Source organism: Rana temporaria, chromosome 2 (assembly GCF_905171775.1).
Source record: "Rana temporaria chromosome 2, aRanTem1.1, whole genome shotgun sequence".
Taxonomy (NCBI): Eukaryota; Metazoa; Chordata; class Amphibia; order Anura; family Ranidae; genus Rana; species Rana temporaria.
In genome coordinates this window covers 102,128,077-102,149,378 of record NC_053490.1, presented here as the reverse complement: position 1 = coordinate 102,149,378, position 21,302 = coordinate 102,128,077, and the positions used below count along the sequence as shown (strand labels likewise).

Sequence of the window (21,302 nt, the reverse complement as noted above, 5' to 3'; positions counted from 1 at the left end):
ACACACTTGCCCGGCTCCATTCCATTGAACCAGAGACGCCTCTGGCTCCGGTGTCACTTTCTGCTTTAACAGAACAAACTGACGGCAGCAGAGCAGGTGGGAGCAGGGGCATGGCTTACTGACGCTCTGTGTCTAGGGATTTAAACAGCTTGGCACAGGACCTGATATAACGGGTGCCACCTTTAGGCCCTGCTTGCTAAAGGAGGTGCCCCAAACAAGGATGGAGCCTACAGGGACTGCCAGAAGAGGAAGAAAGCAATGTTTCTGTGCAATATTGATGCACAAAAGCAGGTAATTGCTACAAAAAAAAAACACACATTTAAACTTTAAGGGCACTAATGTTTACAGGAAAAATAGACATTTGCATAAAACTTTAGCCAAATATAAATTTTGATCCTAGTCTAGAAATGCAGGTTCTACTAAAGGAAACATCTGCTTCTGCATGTTTTCATTGTGTGCAGAGTGTGATTTGGTCAGGTACATGAAGGCCCAACACTAGACCCTCCAAATAACTAGGAACCTGAAAACCCCCTAAACCATGAGCTTAATCCTTAAAAATTATTAAATTACCCTTAATTTTTTTTTTTTTTTTTTTTTTTAATATTCCCGTTTTAAAGATTTCAGAGACCCTGTCATCAACTTAAATAATTGCCGGTAAAAGCACAGAAAAATACGTATTTTAAAATGCTTCCTTGCAGTGTTTTCCCTTTGATAAAATTTACTTGCAATGTGCATTAACTACCTCCCACCATATAGTAAAATGACAGCTGGAAAGTGGTTCCGTTATCCTGACTGGGCATCATATGATGACCAGCAGGATAAGGCAGGGGGCACGCAAATTGGTGGTGTGTCAGTCTGACACTGCATCTCTGATCAAGGCAAAAAGCCTATGACATGGCCACCAGAGATGCCCATCAGTGTCCATGCGTGATGGCACCATGTCCATCAGTGATGCCTGCCAGTGCCTGTTGATCAGTGCTCACCACCAGTGCCGCCTACGAGTGCCAGATATGAGTGCTGCATATAAGTGCCAATCAGTACTGCCTCACCAGTGCAGACTCACCAGTGCAGGAGAAAAAGTTTAAAAAGTTTCGTAACAAACTGAGAAAAAAAAAACCTTTCAAAATGTGTTTTTTATTTGTAGCGCACAAAATAAAAAACCCCAGTGGTGATCAAATACCACCAAAAGAAAAAACGGATAGTGCCGAAAGCTATACGTCTATATACACACTGCTGTACAAATGTTTTAGGCAGGTGTGGAAAAGAAAAACTGAATAAATGCTTTCAGAAATAGAAGGGTTTATCTATCAATTAATAAAATCACACTGGGGCGGTTTGCAGGCACTATAAATAGCACCTGCAAACCGACCTGAAACAGCGGCTGCTGTTTCTCCAGTGTGAAAGCCCAAGGGCTTTCACACTGGAGCGGTGCGCTAGCAGGACCCGCTCCAAAAGTCGTGCTAGCCACATATTTGGAGCAGTGAAGGAGCGGGGTGTTAACCGGTGTGTTTACCGCTCCTTCTAACTGAAAGCAATGGGAAACCACGGCTATACCGACGGCAATGCGCCTCTGCAGAGGTGCATCGTGAGTAGTAGGATAGTATCGGATGTAGGATAGGATGCATTAAGGTGAAAAAATAAAAATAAAAACAGGAAGGTTTACAACCCCTTTAACATATGTAAAGGGACAGATTTACTGAACTCAACTGTAAAATCATAAAAATACATGTATAATGTACGCTTTATACATGGAAAATCTTTGCATTACTCAAAATTACACGTTTATAATCCACTTTAAAAGAAACTGTAATTTTGTCCATACAAGGCTTTTTTTTTTTTTTTTTTTTAATGCTAGTTGGCTGGCTGTAAAAATGTCACACTTTCTAGGAATAGGAATAAAAGGAATGTTAGAGAAGTGCCATAAAGCCTAATCTGCATCATAGTTCCATGTCATTTATTCAAAGTATCGAATCCAGAGGCTCAACCACCAGTCGGGTAGCATTTTCAGAAGGGGAGCTCAGGAACAGCAGCCTCTGTTTCTCTCAGGGCCGATTTCTCTTAAAACATGGCTGCACTACTGCAGTCTTCACACCATTGTTAGGATTTAATTTCAGAATTTAAATAAGGTTTTGTTCAAACTAGCATTGCTTTTTATTTCCCAACTCATTTCTTGTACAGGATTCCCTCGAAAGAGGTTTAGAATGCATATTCTAAAGGATCCTTCTCTATGCTTCTTGGCGACTTCAACATCCCTACTAATGCTAACACTCCTGCAACTTCCAAACTTCTCAGTCTAACCTCCTCTTTTGACCTGAAGCAATGGATACATGCTCCTACTCACTCTGAAGGCAATACTCTTGACCTTGTCTTTTCTCACCTATGCACTCTATGCAACCTCTCCAATTATCCTTACCCCCTCTCTGATCACTACCTTATTAATTTTACTCTCTCACTCTCCTCCACATCCTCTCCCCCCAAATGCCTAACAGTTACTCGTAGAAACCTGGACCATATCAACCCTTCTCTTCTATACTCTGAGACTGACCACCTCTATGACAAAATTGCACCCCTGTCCTGCACCGACCTAGCCACTTCTGTCTACAACACTTCACTTCTAGCATCACTGGACAGACTGGCCCCTCTCACTACACGCAGAATAAGGCCCCGTCCCCTTCAACCCTGGCAAACAAATGATACTAGAAGTCTGAAAAAACATAGCCGTGCTCTCGAGCGCCTGTGGCGCAAGACTAAGTCCCAGGAAGACTTCGCCCAGTATAAATCTGCCCTCCAAATATACAATTCTAGCCTCTTCACTGCCAAGCAGACCTATTTTATCACCCTTATTAAAAACTTATCATCCCGTCCCCGTCAACTCTTCTCTACCTTCAACTCTCTCCTTCGTCCTCCATTGCCTCCACCCACTAACTCACTCACCGCCCAGGAGATCGCCAATCACTTCAAGCGGAAGATTGATACAATTCGCAACGAGATCTCTACTGTTCAGATACCCTCCACGCCTCACGCCTCATGCCTACAGGTACAGTCATTACTTCCCTCTTTCAACCCCACCACTATAGACGAGGTCGCTAAATTACTTGCTAACGTCCATCTTACCACCTGTGCTCTGGATCCTGTTCCCTCGCAAATGCTACGCTCGCCCTCTGGCTCGATTCTACACTCTCTAACCCACATCTTCAATCTCTCCCTCTCTTCTGGCATCTTCCCTAACTCTTTGAAACATGCACTAGTCAGCCCCATACTTAAAAAGCCCTCACTGGACCCGTCCAATCTTGACAACCTACGCCCCATCTCCTTGCTCCCCTTTTTATCCAAACTCCTTGAACGTCTAGTCTACAACCGACTGAGCGTCCACCTTGCTAAAAATAACCTCCATGATCCCCTTCAGTCTGGATTTCGTCCTCAACATTCCACAGAAACTGCTCTCCTAAAACTAACAAATGATATACTAACAGCCAAAACTAAGGGACACTATTCTGTGCTCCTACTCCTGGACCTCTCTGCCGCCTTCGATACGGTTGACCACCCACTCCTCCTCAAAAAACTCCACAATTTTGGTCTCCGTGACTGTACTCTTCGCTGGTTCTCCACCTACTTATCCAACCGCACCTTCAGCGTTGCTTACAACTCTACTTCCTCCTCTCCTCTTCCATTCTCTGTTGGGGTCCCCCAAGGTTCTGTTCTTGGACCTCTCCTATTTTCTATCTACACCTCCTCCCTGGGTCAGCTGATAGCCTCCCACGGCTTCCAATACCATCTTTACGCTGATGACACTCAAATCTATTTCTCTACCCCTCAACTCACTTCTTCATTCTCCTCACGTATCACTAATTTACTATCGGATATATCAGTTTGGATGTCACACCACTTCCTCAAACTCAACCTATCCAAAACGGAACTTATAATTTTTCCTCCCCCACGTGCCTCTTCCCCTGATCTCTCTGTCAAAATTAATGGTACAACTATCTGCCCATCCCCACATGTCAAGGTCCTAGGAGTAGTCCTGGACTCTGAACTCTCCTTTAAGCCTCACGTTCAATCACTGTCCAAATCTTGCCGCCTCAACCTTCGCAACATCTCCAAAATACGCCCATTTTTAACCAATGACACCACAAAACTCTTAATTCACTCCCTGGTCATCTCTCGCCTCGATTACTGCAACTCCCTCCTCATTGGCTTACCGCTGCATACTCTATCCCCCCTTCAGTCTATCATGAATGCTGCTGCCAGACTAATCCACCTTACCAACCGCTCTGTCTCTGCTACTCCTCTCTGTCAATCCCTCCACTGGCTTCCGCTCATCCAACGAATTAAATTCAAAATACTAACAATTACCTACAAAGCCATCCACAACACTGCCCCCAGCTACATCACTGACCTAGTTTCTAAATACCAACCTGTACGTTCTCTTCGTTCTTCTCAAGACCTCCTACTCTCTAGCTCTCTCATCACCTGCTCACATGCTCGTCTCCAGGACTTTTCTAGAGCCTCTCCATGCCTATGGAACTCCTTACCCCAATCTATCCATCTATCTCCTTCTCTATCAGCTTTTAGAGGATCCCTGAAAACCCTTCTCTTCAGAGAAGCCTACCCTTCCCACACATAACTGTTTTTTCATTTGAGTCCATCTGATCATCCCTCACAGCTAACTACCCTTTGTTCCACTTGACCCTCCCTTCTAGATTGTAAGCTCTAACGAGCAGGGCCCTCTGATCCCTCCTGTATTGATTGTATTGTGACTGTACTGTCTTCCCTGATGTAAAGCGCTGCGCAAACTGTTGGCACTATATAAATCCTGTATAATAATAATAATAATAATATGCTTAACAGAATAGTGAATAACCCGTTGGCTTTATGTACACGGGACATTTTTCAACCTCTCCTGAACAATTTAACTTGACAGCTAGAAACTGGCGTCTAAAAACCGCCATTTAGCTGTGTTTACATGCCGCGTTTGCGCCTAGAAGCATTTGGGAAAAAATATTTGTTTGCTAAAATGAAAGATGGCGGTAAACGAAACGCTGCCTTTAAACTCAGCTTCTGGACGCATTTTTTGGTGTTCCAGAAAGCCTCTAAACTGAACTGCCTAGAAACTACTGTAAACGACCCTGTGTACATGTACCGTATTTTTCGGATGATTTTTCGGCGCACTTAAAATCCTTTAATTTTCTCAAACATCGACAGTGCGCCTTATAATGCGGTGCACCTAATGTATGGTTGTGCTTTCTGTCCTAGAACCGATTTTATGTGGTACACGGCGCTCAAAAATCTGTCAACATGTTTTAGCATGGCCTTGGTAAGCTACGAAGCTGCACTGTTTGGATTGAGCATTACGGCCATCGTAGTCAGGAGGTGTGTGCATTCATTCATTAATTTTCTATACCCGCTGCCCCAAAAATGGCTCCTGTTAGGAGACATGCTTACGAAGCGGATTTCAAACTCAACGCTATCAGTCACGCAGTACAACATGGAAATAGAGCAGCTGCGAGAGAATTCAACATTAATGAATCAATGGTACGGAAGTGGATTGTATGGTTTTGTATTTTATGTGTTACAACTGAACAATGTTGAGAGTTATTGTGAAAGAGTTGAATAAAGTTTGACTTATCAGAGTTTTGTTTCATTTAATGCGCCTTATAACTCGGTGCGCTTTATGTATGAAAATAAACCCGTTAGCAGTCGATCAATGATATTGCGCCTTATAACCCGGTGCGCCTTATGGTCCGAAAAATACGGTACTGCTAAAACAGGAGTTAAGGAGCAGTTATGCATTTTTTTCCAACTGCTCCTGAATGTCCGTTTATCATACATGATAAAGCTGTATACACAAGTAGAAATATTTTATGCGAGTTGGGGGGGGGGGGGCAGTCAAATATAAGTGTGTGCGCATAGGCATAAAACATACAGGAGTCCAGGATTTTAAGAGTTTCTCAGTTGCTTCATACAAGTTTAAAAAGAAGAGAAAGATTCCTCATTTCACTCACTCCTTGATGATCCACCAGTGCCTGTTTGAGACGACTCACTTCCAGTCCTAGACCTTTCTTGGTTTTCTTCACTTCGCCAGCTTGGATGCCTACGGGTTAATAAATAAAATTAAAAAAATCACAACTAAAAATCGCTGCACAGCAAAAACATTAGGGCGACCAAAAGCTCCAACCATAGCAAAGCACTCTAGCACGCAATAACTGTGGCGTCTATCCTAGGAACAACAAACGGTTGTAATACTAATGGTGCACCATTTTATCATTGTGGGTGGAGTGGTAGAGAACATAGAAGAAAAAAAAAAAAAAAAAAAACACAAACACACGACAGGGAGTGAAGCACTGACCTAAATGAAACAGAGGTGGTATGCGTGTCCTGCAGTGTTGCAAGGCTGCCAGGAGCAACCACAGAGCGCAGAGGTTGACTAGAGGTCCTGAAGAGTCTTCGGGGGGGGGGGGGGGGGGGGGGGGTGTGTGATATCAAGGCATTAACCACTAGCCGACCGCGCACCGTCATTATACGGCGGCAGGTCGGCTCTCCTGGGCGAGAGCCCGTAGCTATACGTCCTATCGTATAGCCGCCACTCCCCCCCGACTCCCGTGCGTGTGCCCGGCGGGCGCGATCGCCGCCGGGCACACGCGATCGCTCGGTACAGAGCGGGGAACGGGAGCTGTGTGTGTAAACACACAGCTCTCGTTCCTGTCAGCAGGGGAAATGCTGATTTTCTGTTCATACAATGTATGAACAGAAAATCAGTGTTTCCCCTAGTGAGGCCACCCCCCCCCCCCACAGTAAGAACACACCCAGGCATACTTAACCCCTTCCCCGCCCCCTAGTGTTAACCCCTTCACTGCCAGTGGCATTTTTATAGTAATCTAATGCATTTTTATAGCACTGATCGCTATAAAAATGCCAATGGTCCCAAAAATGTGTCAAAAATGTCCGAAGTGTCCGCCATAATGTCGCAATACCGAAAAAAAAAATCGCTGATAGCCGCCATTACTAGTAAAAAAAATAATAAAAATGCCATAAAAATACCCCCTATTTTGTAAACGCTATAACTTTTGCGCAAACCAATCAATAAACGCTTATTGCGATTTTTTTTACGAAAAATATGTAGAAGAATACGTATCGGCCTAAACTGAGGAAAAAAAATGTTTTTTTATATATTTTTGGGGGATATTTATTACAGCAAAAAGTAAAAAATATTCATTTTTTTCAAAATTGTCGCTCTATTTTTGTTTATAGCGCAAAAAATAAAAAACGCAGGTGATCAAATACCACCAAAAGAAAGCTCTATTTGTGGGAAAAAAAGGACGCCAATTTTGTTTGGGAGCCACGTCGCACGACCGCGCAATTGTCTGTTAAAGCGACGCAGTCCCGAATCGCAAAAAGTACTCTGGTCTTTGGGCAGCAATATGGTCCGGGGGGTAAGTGGTTAAAGCAGCTTCAACAGTGCAGAAAAAAGGGAGGAATACAAGTATCTGTACAAGACACCGTTTCCTTAACCACTTCAATACTGGGCATTTTCACCCCCTCCCGGCCCAAGCAATTTTGAGCTCTCAGCGCTGTCACACTTTGAATGACAATTGTACGGTCATATGACACTGTACCCAAATAAAAATAATTTTCCCCACAAATAGAGCTTTTTTAGTGGTATTTGATCACCTCAATATTTTTTTACTTTTTGCTATAATAAATATCCCTCAAAAATATATAAAAATACAATTCTCAGTTTTGGCCGATACGTAGTCTACATATTTTTGGTAAAAAAAAAATAAAAAAAAACGCAATATGCGTATATTAATTGGTTGCGCAAAGTTATAGCGGCTACAAAATAGGGGACAGATTTATAGCATTTTTTTCTACTAGTAATGGCGGCAATCTGCGATTGCGATCTGCGACACTTGACACTATTTTGGGACCATTCACATTTATACAGCGAAAAGTGGTATAAATATGCACGGATTACTGTGTAAATGTGACTGGCGGATAGATTAAACACGGTCATTACGAAATTGGTGCACCCCGACCAGACGGGATTAATGCCGGGCAGGGGCACCGACAAATCTCAGGAGATATAGCTAGAACGGACACGGAGGGGCAGACACTGGTGGCCTCCCTCGACGCAGAAAAGGCCTTTGACTCTGTTGAGTGGAGGTACCGTATTTTCCGGTGTACAAGACTACTTTCTACACCCAAATCATGCTGCCAAAATAGGGGGTCGTCTTATACGCCTATAAAACAGACGCTTGATGACGAAAAGCCCAAGAGGCACTGTGACAGTATCGGTATGATATCCCCGTCAAAGATTCCCTTCTTCCATAAGAACATCACCCAATATTCCACTAGGAGGAATATTCCTGAGATCGCCCATTAAGCCACACATTAGTCCAGGCTTACTGCTAGAACAAGACAGACTTTAATGTTATATCACACAGCTTATATGTAATTTCCAAAACTGTTACAATGACAAATCTCCGCCCCCCTCACACTGGGGCTTCCATACAGATGATTAGGCAGACACGACGGAGCCGATGCTGAAAACACATTTTCTTTAGACAATGACATCAAGGACGCTGATTACTAGTTGTACTAAATACATTAACTAGACCGCTCGACCCCGCATATAGAGAGATAATTTCCACACTGGAGCAATCAGAATAATTAACACAAGCCACTTAAACACAGATCTCCTTCACACAACACAATAGATCAATTAACCTTTAGAAATAGTGAGGGGACATTAGCACGTCAATAACCTGTTAGCCGAGGACAGAATCACACAGGGCAAGCAGGGAGAATTAGACTGAGACATATAGGAAATTGCATCACAGGCACCAATCGCCCTGGTCGAATGCGCCGTAACCTGAAAGGGGGCGCCCGCCCCTTTAGGGCATATGCCTGAAGCACGACCTGTCGGATCCACCTAGAAATGGTGGCCGACGAGACCGCCAGACCCTTCTTAGAACCAGTCACTGACACGAACAGTGAATCTGACCTCCGAAACGGAGCCGTAGCAAACAAGTACACCCGTAGGGCTCGAACCACATCCAAGGAACGCAACGTGGCTTCCTTCGGGTTCTTCGGCTGAGGACATAAGGATGGAAGAACAATGTCCTCATTAATGTGAAAAGCCAAAACAACCTTTGGAAGGAATGACGGCTGCGGCCGCAGCACCACCTTATCCTTGTGGATGACCCAGTAAGGGGCCTTGCAAGACAAGGCCGCTAGTTCAGAGACTCGCCTTACCGAAGTTAATTGCCACCAGAAAAACCACCTTCTGGGACAGAGTCAAAGGAATTTTCCAAATGTCCTCAAACGGAGACTCTTGAAGCACCGAGGAGAACTAAATTCAAGTCCAATGGAGGCAGTGGAGGACGCACAGGAGGGGCCACATGCCGAACCCCCTGCACAAACGTACACACCAGAGAGTGCGCCGCCAAGGGTCGCTGAAAGTAAACAGCCAAGGCCGAAATCTGACCCTTAATCGTACTTAAGACGAGAGCCTGATCCACTCCACGGTGTAAGAACAGCAGAATCCGGGACATCACGTATGTACGGGGGTGCCAATTCATCTCCTCACACATGGAGATGTAGGCCTTCCACGTACGATGGTACATCTTCCATGAGGTAGACTTCCGTGCCCGTAGCATGGTAGAAATCACAGAGTCCGACAGGACTCAGTCCTTCAGCACCTGACTCTCAACAGCCATGCCGTTAAAGCCAGCGACTGTAAAGCAGGGTGAAAGATAGGACCCTGCGACAGAAGATCTTCTCTCAGGGGTAGACGCCAAGGGACGTCTGCCACCAGGTCCGCGTACCAGGGACGGCGCGGCCAATCCGGGGCGATCAGGATTGTTGGTATCCCCTCGGCTTTCACTCTGCGCAGCAGGTGAGGAAGAAGCTTCAGGGGAGGAAAGGCGTAGATTAGGCGATAGTGACCCCAGGATGCCACCAACGCATCCGCCCACGGGTCTCTTGACCTGGCCACAAACCGTGACACCTGCCGATTGAGACGGGACGCCAGAAGATCCACGTCCGGAGTGCCCCATCTTTGGCACAGACTCCGAAACACTTCTGGGTGTAGCGACCATTCTCCTTGGTCTAGCATTTGGCGACTTGGGTAGTCTGCACCCCCGGAATGTACACTGCCGACATAGCCGGAACGTACCTTTCGGACTGGACACCCCAGACACCCCCCTAGCCGGAGAAGCTGGCATCCGTTGTTTCCCGGTCCGAAGCACCAGAGATGTCAGCCACCACACTAGGGGAGGACCAGACGGCTCACCCGGATCTGGTAATCCAGAGACGAAGGGAGCTTGTCCCAACGTGACAGAATCTCTTTCTGTAACACTCGAGTGTGGAATTGAGCATACGGAACCGCCTCGAAGAATGCCACCATCAGACCCAGGACCCTCATGCAAAAGCGAAGCTACAATAGCGATTCCGCGCTGCCTCAGCAGGGCCAGAATCGGAGCAAGCACCTTGGTGAAAACCCGTGGTGCCGAGGCCAGGCCGAAAGGGAGGGCCACAAATTGAAAGTGGTCCTCCCCGACCGCAGAAATCTCTGGTGATTTGCGCACACAGGGATATGCAGGTACGCGTCCTCGATATCCAAGGACGCCAGAAATACCCCTGATGGAGTGCCACCACTACCGAGCGAACAGACTCCATCTTGAACTTTTGCACCTTGACAAAACAGTTGAGGGCCTTGAGATCCAGGATCGGACGGACCCCTTCCTTTTTAGGGTACTACAAACAGATTGGAGTAAAACCCCTGAAACCGTTCCACTGAGGGAACCGGCACAATCACTCCCCTGACCAGCAACAATTGAACAGCCCCTGACAGGGCCCCCCCGACGTTCCCGGAGGAAGCTGAAAGTTGGAAGGAAAAAATCTGTTTGGTGGACAAGAGAGAAACTATTTTGTACTCTGAGGAAACTACTTTGCAAACCCATCGGTCGGAAAGAAGAGACCTCCACCGAGCCTCGAATTCGCAAAGCCGGCCCACCACCCGAGACACGGGCGGGGGCAGACCTTCATGCGGAAGCAGGCTTGTTGGGCTTGCGGTACCAGGGGCGCTTATGCCCTTCAGCGGGCGCCTTGGCACCCTGGAAACGTTTTCCTGATGCGCCGGGCGAAAGGAAAAAACGCTTGGGGGCGGTAAAGGAGGGCCCTTGCTTACGGCGAGGCTCCTTACCTTTACCCAACTGTGGGAGCAGAGTGCTCTTATCTCCTGTGGCATCTTTTATGATGTCATCCAGAGATGCCCCAAAAAGCTGTTCACCCTTAAAGGGCAAGTCCACCAAGGCCTTTTTAGAGGACTGGTCCGCAGACCAACACTTCAGCCACACCAGGCGGCTTAACACCACCGAGGAGGCCCTGGAAAGTAGGGGAAGCGTGTCCAAAGCAGACTCGCAGACAAATTTGAGGCCCTGCACCAACTGGTCGGCCAGGTCCACACAGAGCTCAGAAGCATTCTGCGCCTGCAGCAGCGACTTTGCTTGTTCGGTAAGTGTCTGCGACACTAGAGCCCCGGCCAAGACCGGTCTCACCGCCGATCCCACCACTGAACATGGAGTGGGCCACAGCCTCAGCTCTCCTATCTGCGGGGTCCTTAAAAGCAGGAGCCCCTTCCACAGGCAACGTGGTAGCCTTGTTCAGTCTGGACACAGGGGGGTCCACTGACGGAGCAGATACCCGTTTGAGGAGGATTTCCTAAAAAAGTGGGTAACGGACCGCAAAGTATTTTGGAACAGCAAAAACTTTCTGCAGCCGATCCCATTCTTTGTACAACAATTTGTCCAGATATGGAACACAAGGAAACACTTTTGCGGTGCGGGGTGGCTTGCGGAACCCAAAAGGGACCGGCATGTCTGATGCCTCCGCCAAACCCTCAAGTTTGAGTATCCCGCACCGCAGTGATAAGAGCTCCAACAAAACGCCTTATCATGCGCTAACCCTGAAGCAGAGTCATCCTCACTGTCCGTGTGGGCTAAGCCTGCATCATCTGACATGACGGAACCAGGGCCAGACGCAGAAGTGGGGCCTGATTCCATGTCAGAGACATCCCCAGAAGAAGGCAGAGGGAGGGGGCGCTTTTTACCCCCCTTCTGGCCACTCGCCGCTTCAATCCTGGCAACAAACGCCTCAAGGACTGCAGTCATAGCATCCACTGAGGCCGCAGGAACAGGGGCACTAAGGGTTAACTCTGGCATGCTTGGGGTATCAGCTTCCGGCTCGGACGCCATGCTGACCCACCATATATGCCGCCCTTACACTGCAAGGCAGGACCCACAGGTCACCCTCCCGGCCGCAACAGCGAGCAGGGGACGCCCCAGAGGACTCACCACCCCATCAGGCTGTAGCGCTACTGAGAGCCGAGAATGCTGCCCATGCTGTGCCGTCCCACAGGAAGAGTGCTGAGAGCATTTGGCGCCGTTATTCTGGTCACTAGAGGCCAAAACTTTTCCAAGATGGCCGCCGACACGCAGAAAAACAGCATGCGGACTACAAGAAAATGGCCGCCGAGTCAATAGAGGAGCGTCAGCGGCAAAATGGCGGCCATACACGCGTTTTAAAAATACAGTGACAAACACAGCAAAAGTACCAGGCCCTCCAGGCCCGCCCCCCCCCCCCTCCCCAGCATCATACCAAACAGAAAAATAGCACCCCACAGCAGCGCAGCCCCCTGGTAGTAACGGAGCCCCCAGGGACCCCCCACCTCACGGCCGCCACCCAGAAAACGAGGAAGGGGGATAGAGGAAAGCAGGGCGGACCCTCAGTCGACCTCCCCAGGAATGCACCAGCCGAACCACCATGCCTAGGCAAGGGGACCGTCCTGCGACCACCGGCTGGAGGCATTTCAGACAGAACAAACATCTGCTTACGGCATGGCTGTTGGCCCAGCACACTGTGACAAAGCCAGAGACCGGTCATATGTGTGCCCTGTAGCATATAGCTCACCGGCCACCCCTAGAGCAACGGGGCATGTCATGGACGGCCCAGCACGTAGCTAAAGGCTGCCACCCGCTCGACTGCCGAAATGGGGGGACTACAAGGATCGCAGATCCAGCCTGTCACCCAGTCGGCAGTTGATTGTAGAATCCCAGGATCCAAAATAAATAAATAAATAAATAAATAAATAAATAAATAAATAAATAAATAGCCCAAAAAAACCTCCAGAGCACATGGGCCCCGAGGAGCCTTGTCTTCTCCCAACGTTAGGCAGAAAAAAAACTGAGGCTGCATGTGCAGAGAGTGGGATGTACCCGGGGGACCCGCCCCCTGGGAGGTGCTGTACTGAAAGAAGTGTTTTAACACTTGAAGTGCTGTTTTTTCTGCCCAAGCCTCTCCTGAAAGGAAAGGTATATAACCCTAAGGTCAATGCTGCTGTGTCCGTCCATGAACGGAAGAGAAAAGGTTTTGTTTTTTTTCCCACATGACTGCAGACCGATTCTGAATAGGAGGATCTGGTTCAGTATGATTACCTAGAGCAGTGTGTCTCAAACTTTCAGCTAAGACACCCTGTAATTCTACACAAACTTGAGGCATTCCATTTTAAAATGTGAAAAACTAGACAAATAGTTTTACGCATCGCAACATCCACACATGTAGGACACCCAGTGTTCGGGAGGAATTATTCTTCCAAAGCAAATACACCTTTGCACACTGGTGCTGATTAGTATTCCAATGTTTTTCTTCAGATTCGGTTACTCGGCCCCAGTGCTGAAGAGGGACAGCAGAGGGGAAACAAGGATGCTGTGCCATTGGTTGTTAGGTGGCGGCTAGAAGGTTGTAATGGTGCACAATAAAAACCTGTGACTTTACCAAACTACTTGATTCATCCTCTGGCTCATATACAATTTTTGGGCATTTTGCCAAAGCACCCCTGAGTGCCTGGGCACCCCTGGTTGAAAATGGCTGGCCTAGAGAACTCTGTGTTCTAATGGGGAAAGCTGCAATGTCTGCATCTCTTTAGAAGTATTTAACCCCAAGGACGCAATTCACCAAAGCGTAAATTTCTATTACAATGGATGCCAAAAATGTCTTGCATGTTATTACACATTTACGTTTTTGGTTGAAACATGACAATGTGGAAAATTTCAAAGGGGTATGAATACTTTTTCAAGGCTCACCAAAGCAGGAAATTTAATTTCAAGGGGCGTTCTGTACACCAAATATGCAATGGGCAGTCCAAGACAGTAAATTTTTCCCACACAGGCAGAAGGGGTCTGGAGTAAAAATGGGCATATGGCACTGCCTCGAAAGGAGGCTACCATTAGGCCAAAGTCATGCATATTGCATTCATGAACCTGAGGGCTCTCTTTGGACCCGAATGGCCATGAGACCAAAGAAAGAAGTTTGTCTCAAGGCAGAAAGGTTCCGGATAAATGGATGTACCTGTAGTGTCCATTGGAGATTAGCTGATAACAGAACAGGGAAGAATGGGGATTGAAGTGACTTTGAATGTGGCATGGTTGTTGGTGACAAACGGGCTGGTCTGAGTATTTCAACTGCTGATCTACTGGGATTTTTACACACACACACACACACACACACACACACACACACACACACACACACACACACCTCTAGGTTTTACAGCGAATGGTCAAAAAAATATTTAGTTAGCGTCAGTTGTGTAGAAAGGCAACAGTAATTAAAAAAAAAAAAAAAAAACACTTGTTACAACCAAGGTATGCAGAATATCATCTCTGAATGCACGACACATCAAACCTTGAAGCAGATGGTCTACAGCAGTGTTTCCCAACTCCAGTCCTCAAGGCACACCAACAGGTCATGTTTTCAAAATTTCCCTCAGATGAAACAGCTGTGGTAATTACTAAGGCAGTGAAACTGATCAAATCACCTGTGCAAAATAATGGAAAGCCTGAAAACATGACCTGTTGGTGTGCCTTGAGGACTGGAGTTGGGAAACACTGGTCTACAGCAGCAGAAGACCACAATGGGTGCCAATTCACACAGGCTCACCAAATTTGGAAGATTGGAAAAAGGTGCCTGGTCTGTTGAGTCTCGATTTCAGCTACGACATTCAGATGGTAGGATCAGAATTTGGCGATAACAAAAAATTAATCTATTCTGCCTTGTATTAATGCTTCAGGCTGGTGGTACAATGGTGTGGGGATATTTTTCTTGTCACACTTGGGCCCCTTAGTACCAATTGAGCATCGTTTAAATGCCACGGCCTACTTGAGTATTGTCGCTGACAATGTCCTTATGACTAGTGTACCCATCATCTTCCAGCAGGATGATGCACCATGTCACAAAGCTCAAATAATCTCAAACTGGTTTCTTGAACATGACAATGAGTTATACAATATGGCTTGTATAGCAATTGCATATGCTGTATTTTTTATTTGCCATTTTTTACCCCATGAAAGTGGAGTTACCCTTTAACAAAGCGGGATAGCAAATGGATGACAAAGCAGAGTACATCAAATTATTCAACCCTCTCTTACCTTTCCCGTGGCTTCCTCTCTATCTGTCGAGGCCGGTCATCCTCCAAATGACGATGCATTTTTTCCTGTTCTTTCTGCAATCTTTCTTCTACCTCACGTTCTCGGGCAGCTGTGTCCACAGGTTTGGCACCCCCAAAAATTGACGCAGCTCGACTTGTGGCTGTGCTCTCCTCCTCTTTTGGTGCAGTACGAGGTTTAAGATTCAACCTTGGCCTCTGAATAGGACCTGCGTTCATAAAATTGGCATATAAAATTTAACAGCTGGCACATGCATGAGTCGTAGTGCCCAAACAGTACAGATATAAACTAATTTAATAATGTCTGCAACAAGGTTTACATTTTTAAAAAACTTGCATACCTCCACCGCCTCCTCCTACTCCTCCTCCTCTTTCTTCCCTCTTTTCTTCATTCCTGGAAAAGCCGTTCCACTTGTCTGACCTATCCTCTCGCCGGTCATCATACCGATCACCACCATATCGATCTGAACCACCACCACCGCCGCCGCCGCTACCACCACCTCTGAAATCATCATCTCGACGATATCCGGTGCCAAACGCTCTCCTTCCACTTCCACCTGCACTACCTCCCCAGGAGTCAGAACCTGATAAGGAAAAAAACATTAAGACAAAAAAATAAAAAAAAATACATTGTTGAACACTAGATTAAAACTTGACTAAGAGTTGATTCTGGCTAAAATGAGAATCACGATTTTTTTTGGTTTGGAATAAAGATCACGATTCTCTCAGTGTAACATCTTTCACATTATACAAAATTGTTTTGCTAAATTTACTGTTCAGTTTTTATTTAATTCATTAAAGTGTATAAAAAAATAAAAAAAATAAAAAAAAAAAAAAAGTTTGAAAAACCGCTGCGCAAATACGCATGTGACATAAAACATTGCAACAACCACCATTTTATGCTCTAGAATCTCTACAAAAAAAATTATATATATATATATATATATATATATATATATATATATATATATATAAAAAATTATTTTGGGTGTTTCAGGTAATTTTCTAGCAGAAATTTTTTTTTTTTTTAAATGGTTAAACTTCCTTCATCTAGTTCTTTCCTTTGGTAAAAGAACAAAAAGATACTTTGTTTCTACTTGTGTTGTAATAAAACTTGGCAGACTGCCTGGATTTTGTTTTTCCAGCTGTAAGAACTCTCTGCCCTCATTAGAAAGAAAGTGACATGCCGTTTTGAAGATCGAGAAGGGAAAAAGATTGCGATTTTGATTCTGAACGATTAATCGTGCATCTCCAACTTGACTACTACTTAATGCCCAAGTTGTATATTCAAATAAATGTTGGCATTGTCTGGAAGGAACCTCCTATAATACCAGGGGTGCCCAACCTTTTGAAGAACAAGGGCCACTTAAAGAGGAAGTAAACCCTAATGGGTTTACTTCCCGTTTCCCTACAAAGGAAAAGCATAATGTGCCATGTATCACATAGTAGCCCATTATGTGTCACTTACCTGAAACCGAAGCCTGCGATGTCCCCGATTTCCTCACCTCCACGAAGCATCCATCTTTCACCCTCTTCCTTCCAGGTATCGCTGCTCTGGCGCTGTGACTGGCCCGGAGCAGCGGTGCCGACACTTACAGCATGATGCCATTCAGCAATGGCACGCTCAGTGCGCCTACACCGTTGTCTACAGCGCTCATGCGCCGTAGACATCGGTGCATTATTTATTGCAAATATCTCCTAAACTGTGTAGGTCTAGGAGCTATTGCAAGCACCTACAGGTAAACCTTAATCTAGGCTTACCTGTAGGTGAAAGTTCTCAGAGAGGGTTTACAACCACTTTAAGTGACTTGGTAACCAGTCGCAGGCCACAATAAGTGGAGTGGGTGGATGGCACTCCAATCTCAGCACACCAAACTCACAGGTAATAAAAGTCTATGAGTCAGTGGAGGTAACCCACAGGTGCACTTCTCTGCACCTGTGGATCAGTTTGAAAGCAGACCAGTAACCACTGCAGAACAGATATGCCCATATATACACTGTGATTTTAGCAATAAACTTACCTTTAATAACAGAATTCTATTTTATTCCATCCCAGAGCAGGAGGTATTGGGCCACATCAGAGGGCTCCGTGGGCCACATGTGGCCCTCGGGCCAATAGTTGGCCACACCTGTCCTATACCCACTTTATTCCCACTCCATCAGATTCTCTACAGCTGGTGGAGCAGCACTGCTTCCAATTTCACCAACATAGCCGATCTGAAAGTTGGCTGTGGAGGAGGAAGCCGCTATGAGGGGAGCATGTAAGGAGTGTATAAGGAGATTGGGAGGGATGTCCTTTCCAGAGGCACCATAACCTTGCCAATTGCAGTGAGGAGTTATATTTATTTTTAATGGCTACAAAAACATAATATAGAAGTCTTTTACACACAATCAACTTCTATTCTTAAAACTGAAAGATAGAATCTTATTGCCCCCAACAACCGCTACCGATTGATCCAGTCTTGATAAATGCCCCTCTGTGTGTGTAAAAGTGTATGTAAAGATGTACTAATGTATGTGCGGGATGTCGTAATAGGGTAAAGGGCAAAAAAAAAAAAAAAAGCTAGTCATGCCAAATGCACTCATCCTACTCATTTTTCCAGCAACAAATTTGCAGTTCAGGAGAAGCTTCCGTCTCTAGCTTTTCAGACAAAAGCAAAGAACAGAACAAGTGCTCCAAACCTTAGATCAATCACACATCAATTATAAAAATTAAATAAAGTGCAATGCAGGTAAAGCAAATGAATACAAGTGATCAAATTTGAAAAAACACGTCAAACACTTCGTATTTTGCTCATGTTTGATATTTGCCTCTATCACGGTCATCGTAGCGATCCCTTCCTCTGTCTCGATCAAAGCGGTCATCCCTACGTGGGCCATCACGATACCGGTCTGACTCATACCGGTCACCTCGATCACTTCGATACCCTGTCAGAAGGTTGGCATTAGTATTACAGGTCTAAAGAAAATATTTATCATGCACTTAAGCAGCCACTAGCATTCACATTCATATACAGTGGAACCTCGGATTACGAGCAGAATTGGTTCCAAGAGAATGCTCATAATCCAATGTACTTGCATATCAAAGTGTTTCCCCATTGAAGTCAATGGAAACGAAAATAATTTGTTCCGCATTGACTTCGATGGCATGCAAAAATGCCGGAGAGCCTTGGAAACAGCCGGAAAGGCCTGAGGACAGCTCGGCTAACTTTGGGAATTAAGTATTTCCGTGTCATTCCGAGCGCTTGTGTTAGTACAGTGAACGAAAAAAAACAAAAAACGTTAATAGCGTGTACCCTGCATAATAGAGAAATCTGGACAAAGAGATTCACTTTTGAAAAGAGAATCCTCAAATCAGGCACAACTACTTACTGTCTCCAAAGCCCTCTTCACGGCGAGGAGGATTATCATCCGCTGCATCTGTGGTGGGACGTGCCCTCCAGTCAGAGGAATCGGTCTTGTCAGAATCTCTATTGCGGTCCCGATCTCTGCCAAATGAGCGATCATCCCGATCTAAACACAAAGAAATTGTGGTAAATCAAAGTTACTGCTTAGGAAAATAAGTCCTTGTACTGCTAAATATTGTAAAAAATAAAGGCCATCAATCTCAAGCAAAATACTGTTGTACAGCTCGATTATGCATTAAATGTAAGCTGATCTTACAGACAGCAAGTAAAAAATCTCCACATGTTCATAATTAGAAATAAGGCAGCATTTTTATGAACTATTCTATATAGTGATAAGTAGGGATGAGTCAGATGTTCGCCAAACAGCGAACATTATGCGGTGTTCGCGGCAACTTCGAAAAGCAGCGAAACATTAATGTCTATGGGACACCAACATGAAAAACCAAAAGTGCTCATTGTCATTTTGCTGTGGTATTGTTCTAAACACGGGAAAACTGCGCCACTTTACAGGCATACTATAGACACCCTCCAGGCACGATATTTAAAAGAATATTTCATTTTTATTGATTCACTTGAAGCATTATTAAAAAAAAAAAAGTTTAAAACTTTCTGCATTGATAAATGTACCTTGGGGTAGAATACCCAAGTGAAAAATATAAACATGAACATGTCAGAAAAAACAAAACAAAACAAAAAAAACACACACACAATGAGGAAGGAGGATGCAGGAGCTGGACTAGGTTACTCGTGTCACCCTAAATATGGGTGGAAAAATGTAACAGGTTTCAAAAAGTGAACCCATCCTTTAGTCACATGTTCCTTGGATTCTTATAGCCTGTGGGGGTACAATATCTTGTTACAGAGTCACAATATCACAGCCCTCTTTCCAATGTTTCCTTTCTGCATGGAAGTGAGAAGGCATATCAGAAAAAGCAAAGTGTTTTCTGACACCATTAGGAGAGGCCATCTCCAAAGACAGTCCACAGTGATCTTCTGCTTCTCTCTTACTGGGAAACAAACTTAGTTTAATTTGCTCTGCTATCGTTTCTAATCATTGTATGCGCTGGAAATCCTATCGCGCATAGATAGACGAGCTGTATTTAAATGTAATGCCCAATTCCAGCTAAAACTTTTTTTATTTTGAAAAGAGCAGGAAGGACTTTTACTGCCATCTGCATACCCAAAAGACAGATGATATCTCCTTCATGACCTGATAACAGGGAGTCATGTGCATGGGAAGTGAAATACAAAATTCTAAAATGAAGCAGAAAGAGAAACAAAAAATGTTCAGTACAATGTGGAGTTTTTTTCTGTATGAAATGCAGAAAGTTTAGAATTAGAGGTCGACTGATATATTATGAAAAATAGGCTGACTGTCTGGCATCCGAGATAGCGGTGTGCTGGGTGGAATTCTTCCGCCTGCCAGCCCACCTGTTCGCCCGCTGCCATCTGGTGACTTTTTTAATTTTTAGTTTAGGAAGTCGGCAGCCAACCAGCGGGCCGGTAACAGCCAATGGGCGGCCGCCGCTGCCGACATCCTCCACTGTAAAAAAAAAAAAAAAAAACGTCCCGACATGCTGCGCGCCCTGCCTCTGCCTACAAACCCCAGAATGCAGCACGTGCCGGCATTCTGAGGTTTGTAGGCAGGGCTAGCAGCACGTCACGTTTTTTTTTCAGAGTGGAGGATGTCGGCAGTGGCGGCCGCCGATTGGCTGTTACCGGCCCGCTCTGCATTCTGGGGATTGTAGGCAGAGGTGGGGACGCACGTCAGGGCCAGGGACGAATGGTGCTTTCCTGTGCTAGGCTAGGAACGGAGCCTGAAACGCTCCTCTGGTGGGCATTGATGAGGTGGCAGTGAATGACATTGGGCTGTACTGGTGGGCACTGATGAGGTGATGCACTGGTTGGCACTGGTGAGGTGATGCACTGGTGTGAGGTGATGCACTGGTGCATTGGTGGGCATTGATGAGGTGGCACTGATAGACACCAATGAGGTGGCGCTGATGGACACTGATAGGCTGCACTGGTGGACACTAATGTGGAACTTATGGACACTGATAGGCTGCACCCCACCTCTCCACCCTAAACAATTATCTCCTCCCCACCCTAGTTTTTTTGAGATGAAGGAAGAAAAAAAAAAAAAAAAAAAATCGGCCTAAAATATCGGCCGCAAAAATCGGCAACACATATCGGCCATCCCGATTTCCAAATATCGGCCAGAGAAAAACCCATATCGGTCGACCTCTATTTAGAATGAATCAAGTTTTTGTTGCAATAAAAGCCCAAAATTGTTCCAATCACTCCTTACTGCCATCAACATATGGGTAGTAGCAGAACAAAATTGCTGGCAGCTGGTTAGCTCAATAATCCTCATGTCTGTTGCATTTTCTTTA

At 45.5% G+C, this 21,302-nt stretch overlaps 1 protein-coding gene across 2 annotated transcripts in view; it reads right to left on the bottom strand.

The window, feature by feature from the left end:
• Positions 1-21,302, bottom strand: part of EIF4B (eukaryotic translation initiation factor 4B) — a 60,575-nt gene that overhangs the window by 8,131 nt on the left and 31,142 nt on the right. For both annotated transcript variants that reach the window (XM_040340628.1, XM_040340629.1), the window contains exons 6-10: positions 18,875-19,015; positions 18,314-18,430; positions 15,844-16,086; positions 15,486-15,711; positions 6,003-6,091 (exon numbers count right to left, since the gene is read on the bottom strand). In XM_040340628.1, coding sequence (XP_040196562.1) covers positions 6,003-6,091; positions 15,486-15,711; positions 15,844-16,086; positions 18,314-18,430; positions 18,875-19,015 — 816 coding nt within the window. The remainder of the gene's footprint in view (positions 1-6,002; positions 6,092-15,485; positions 15,712-15,843; positions 16,087-18,313; positions 18,431-18,874; positions 19,016-21,302) is intronic.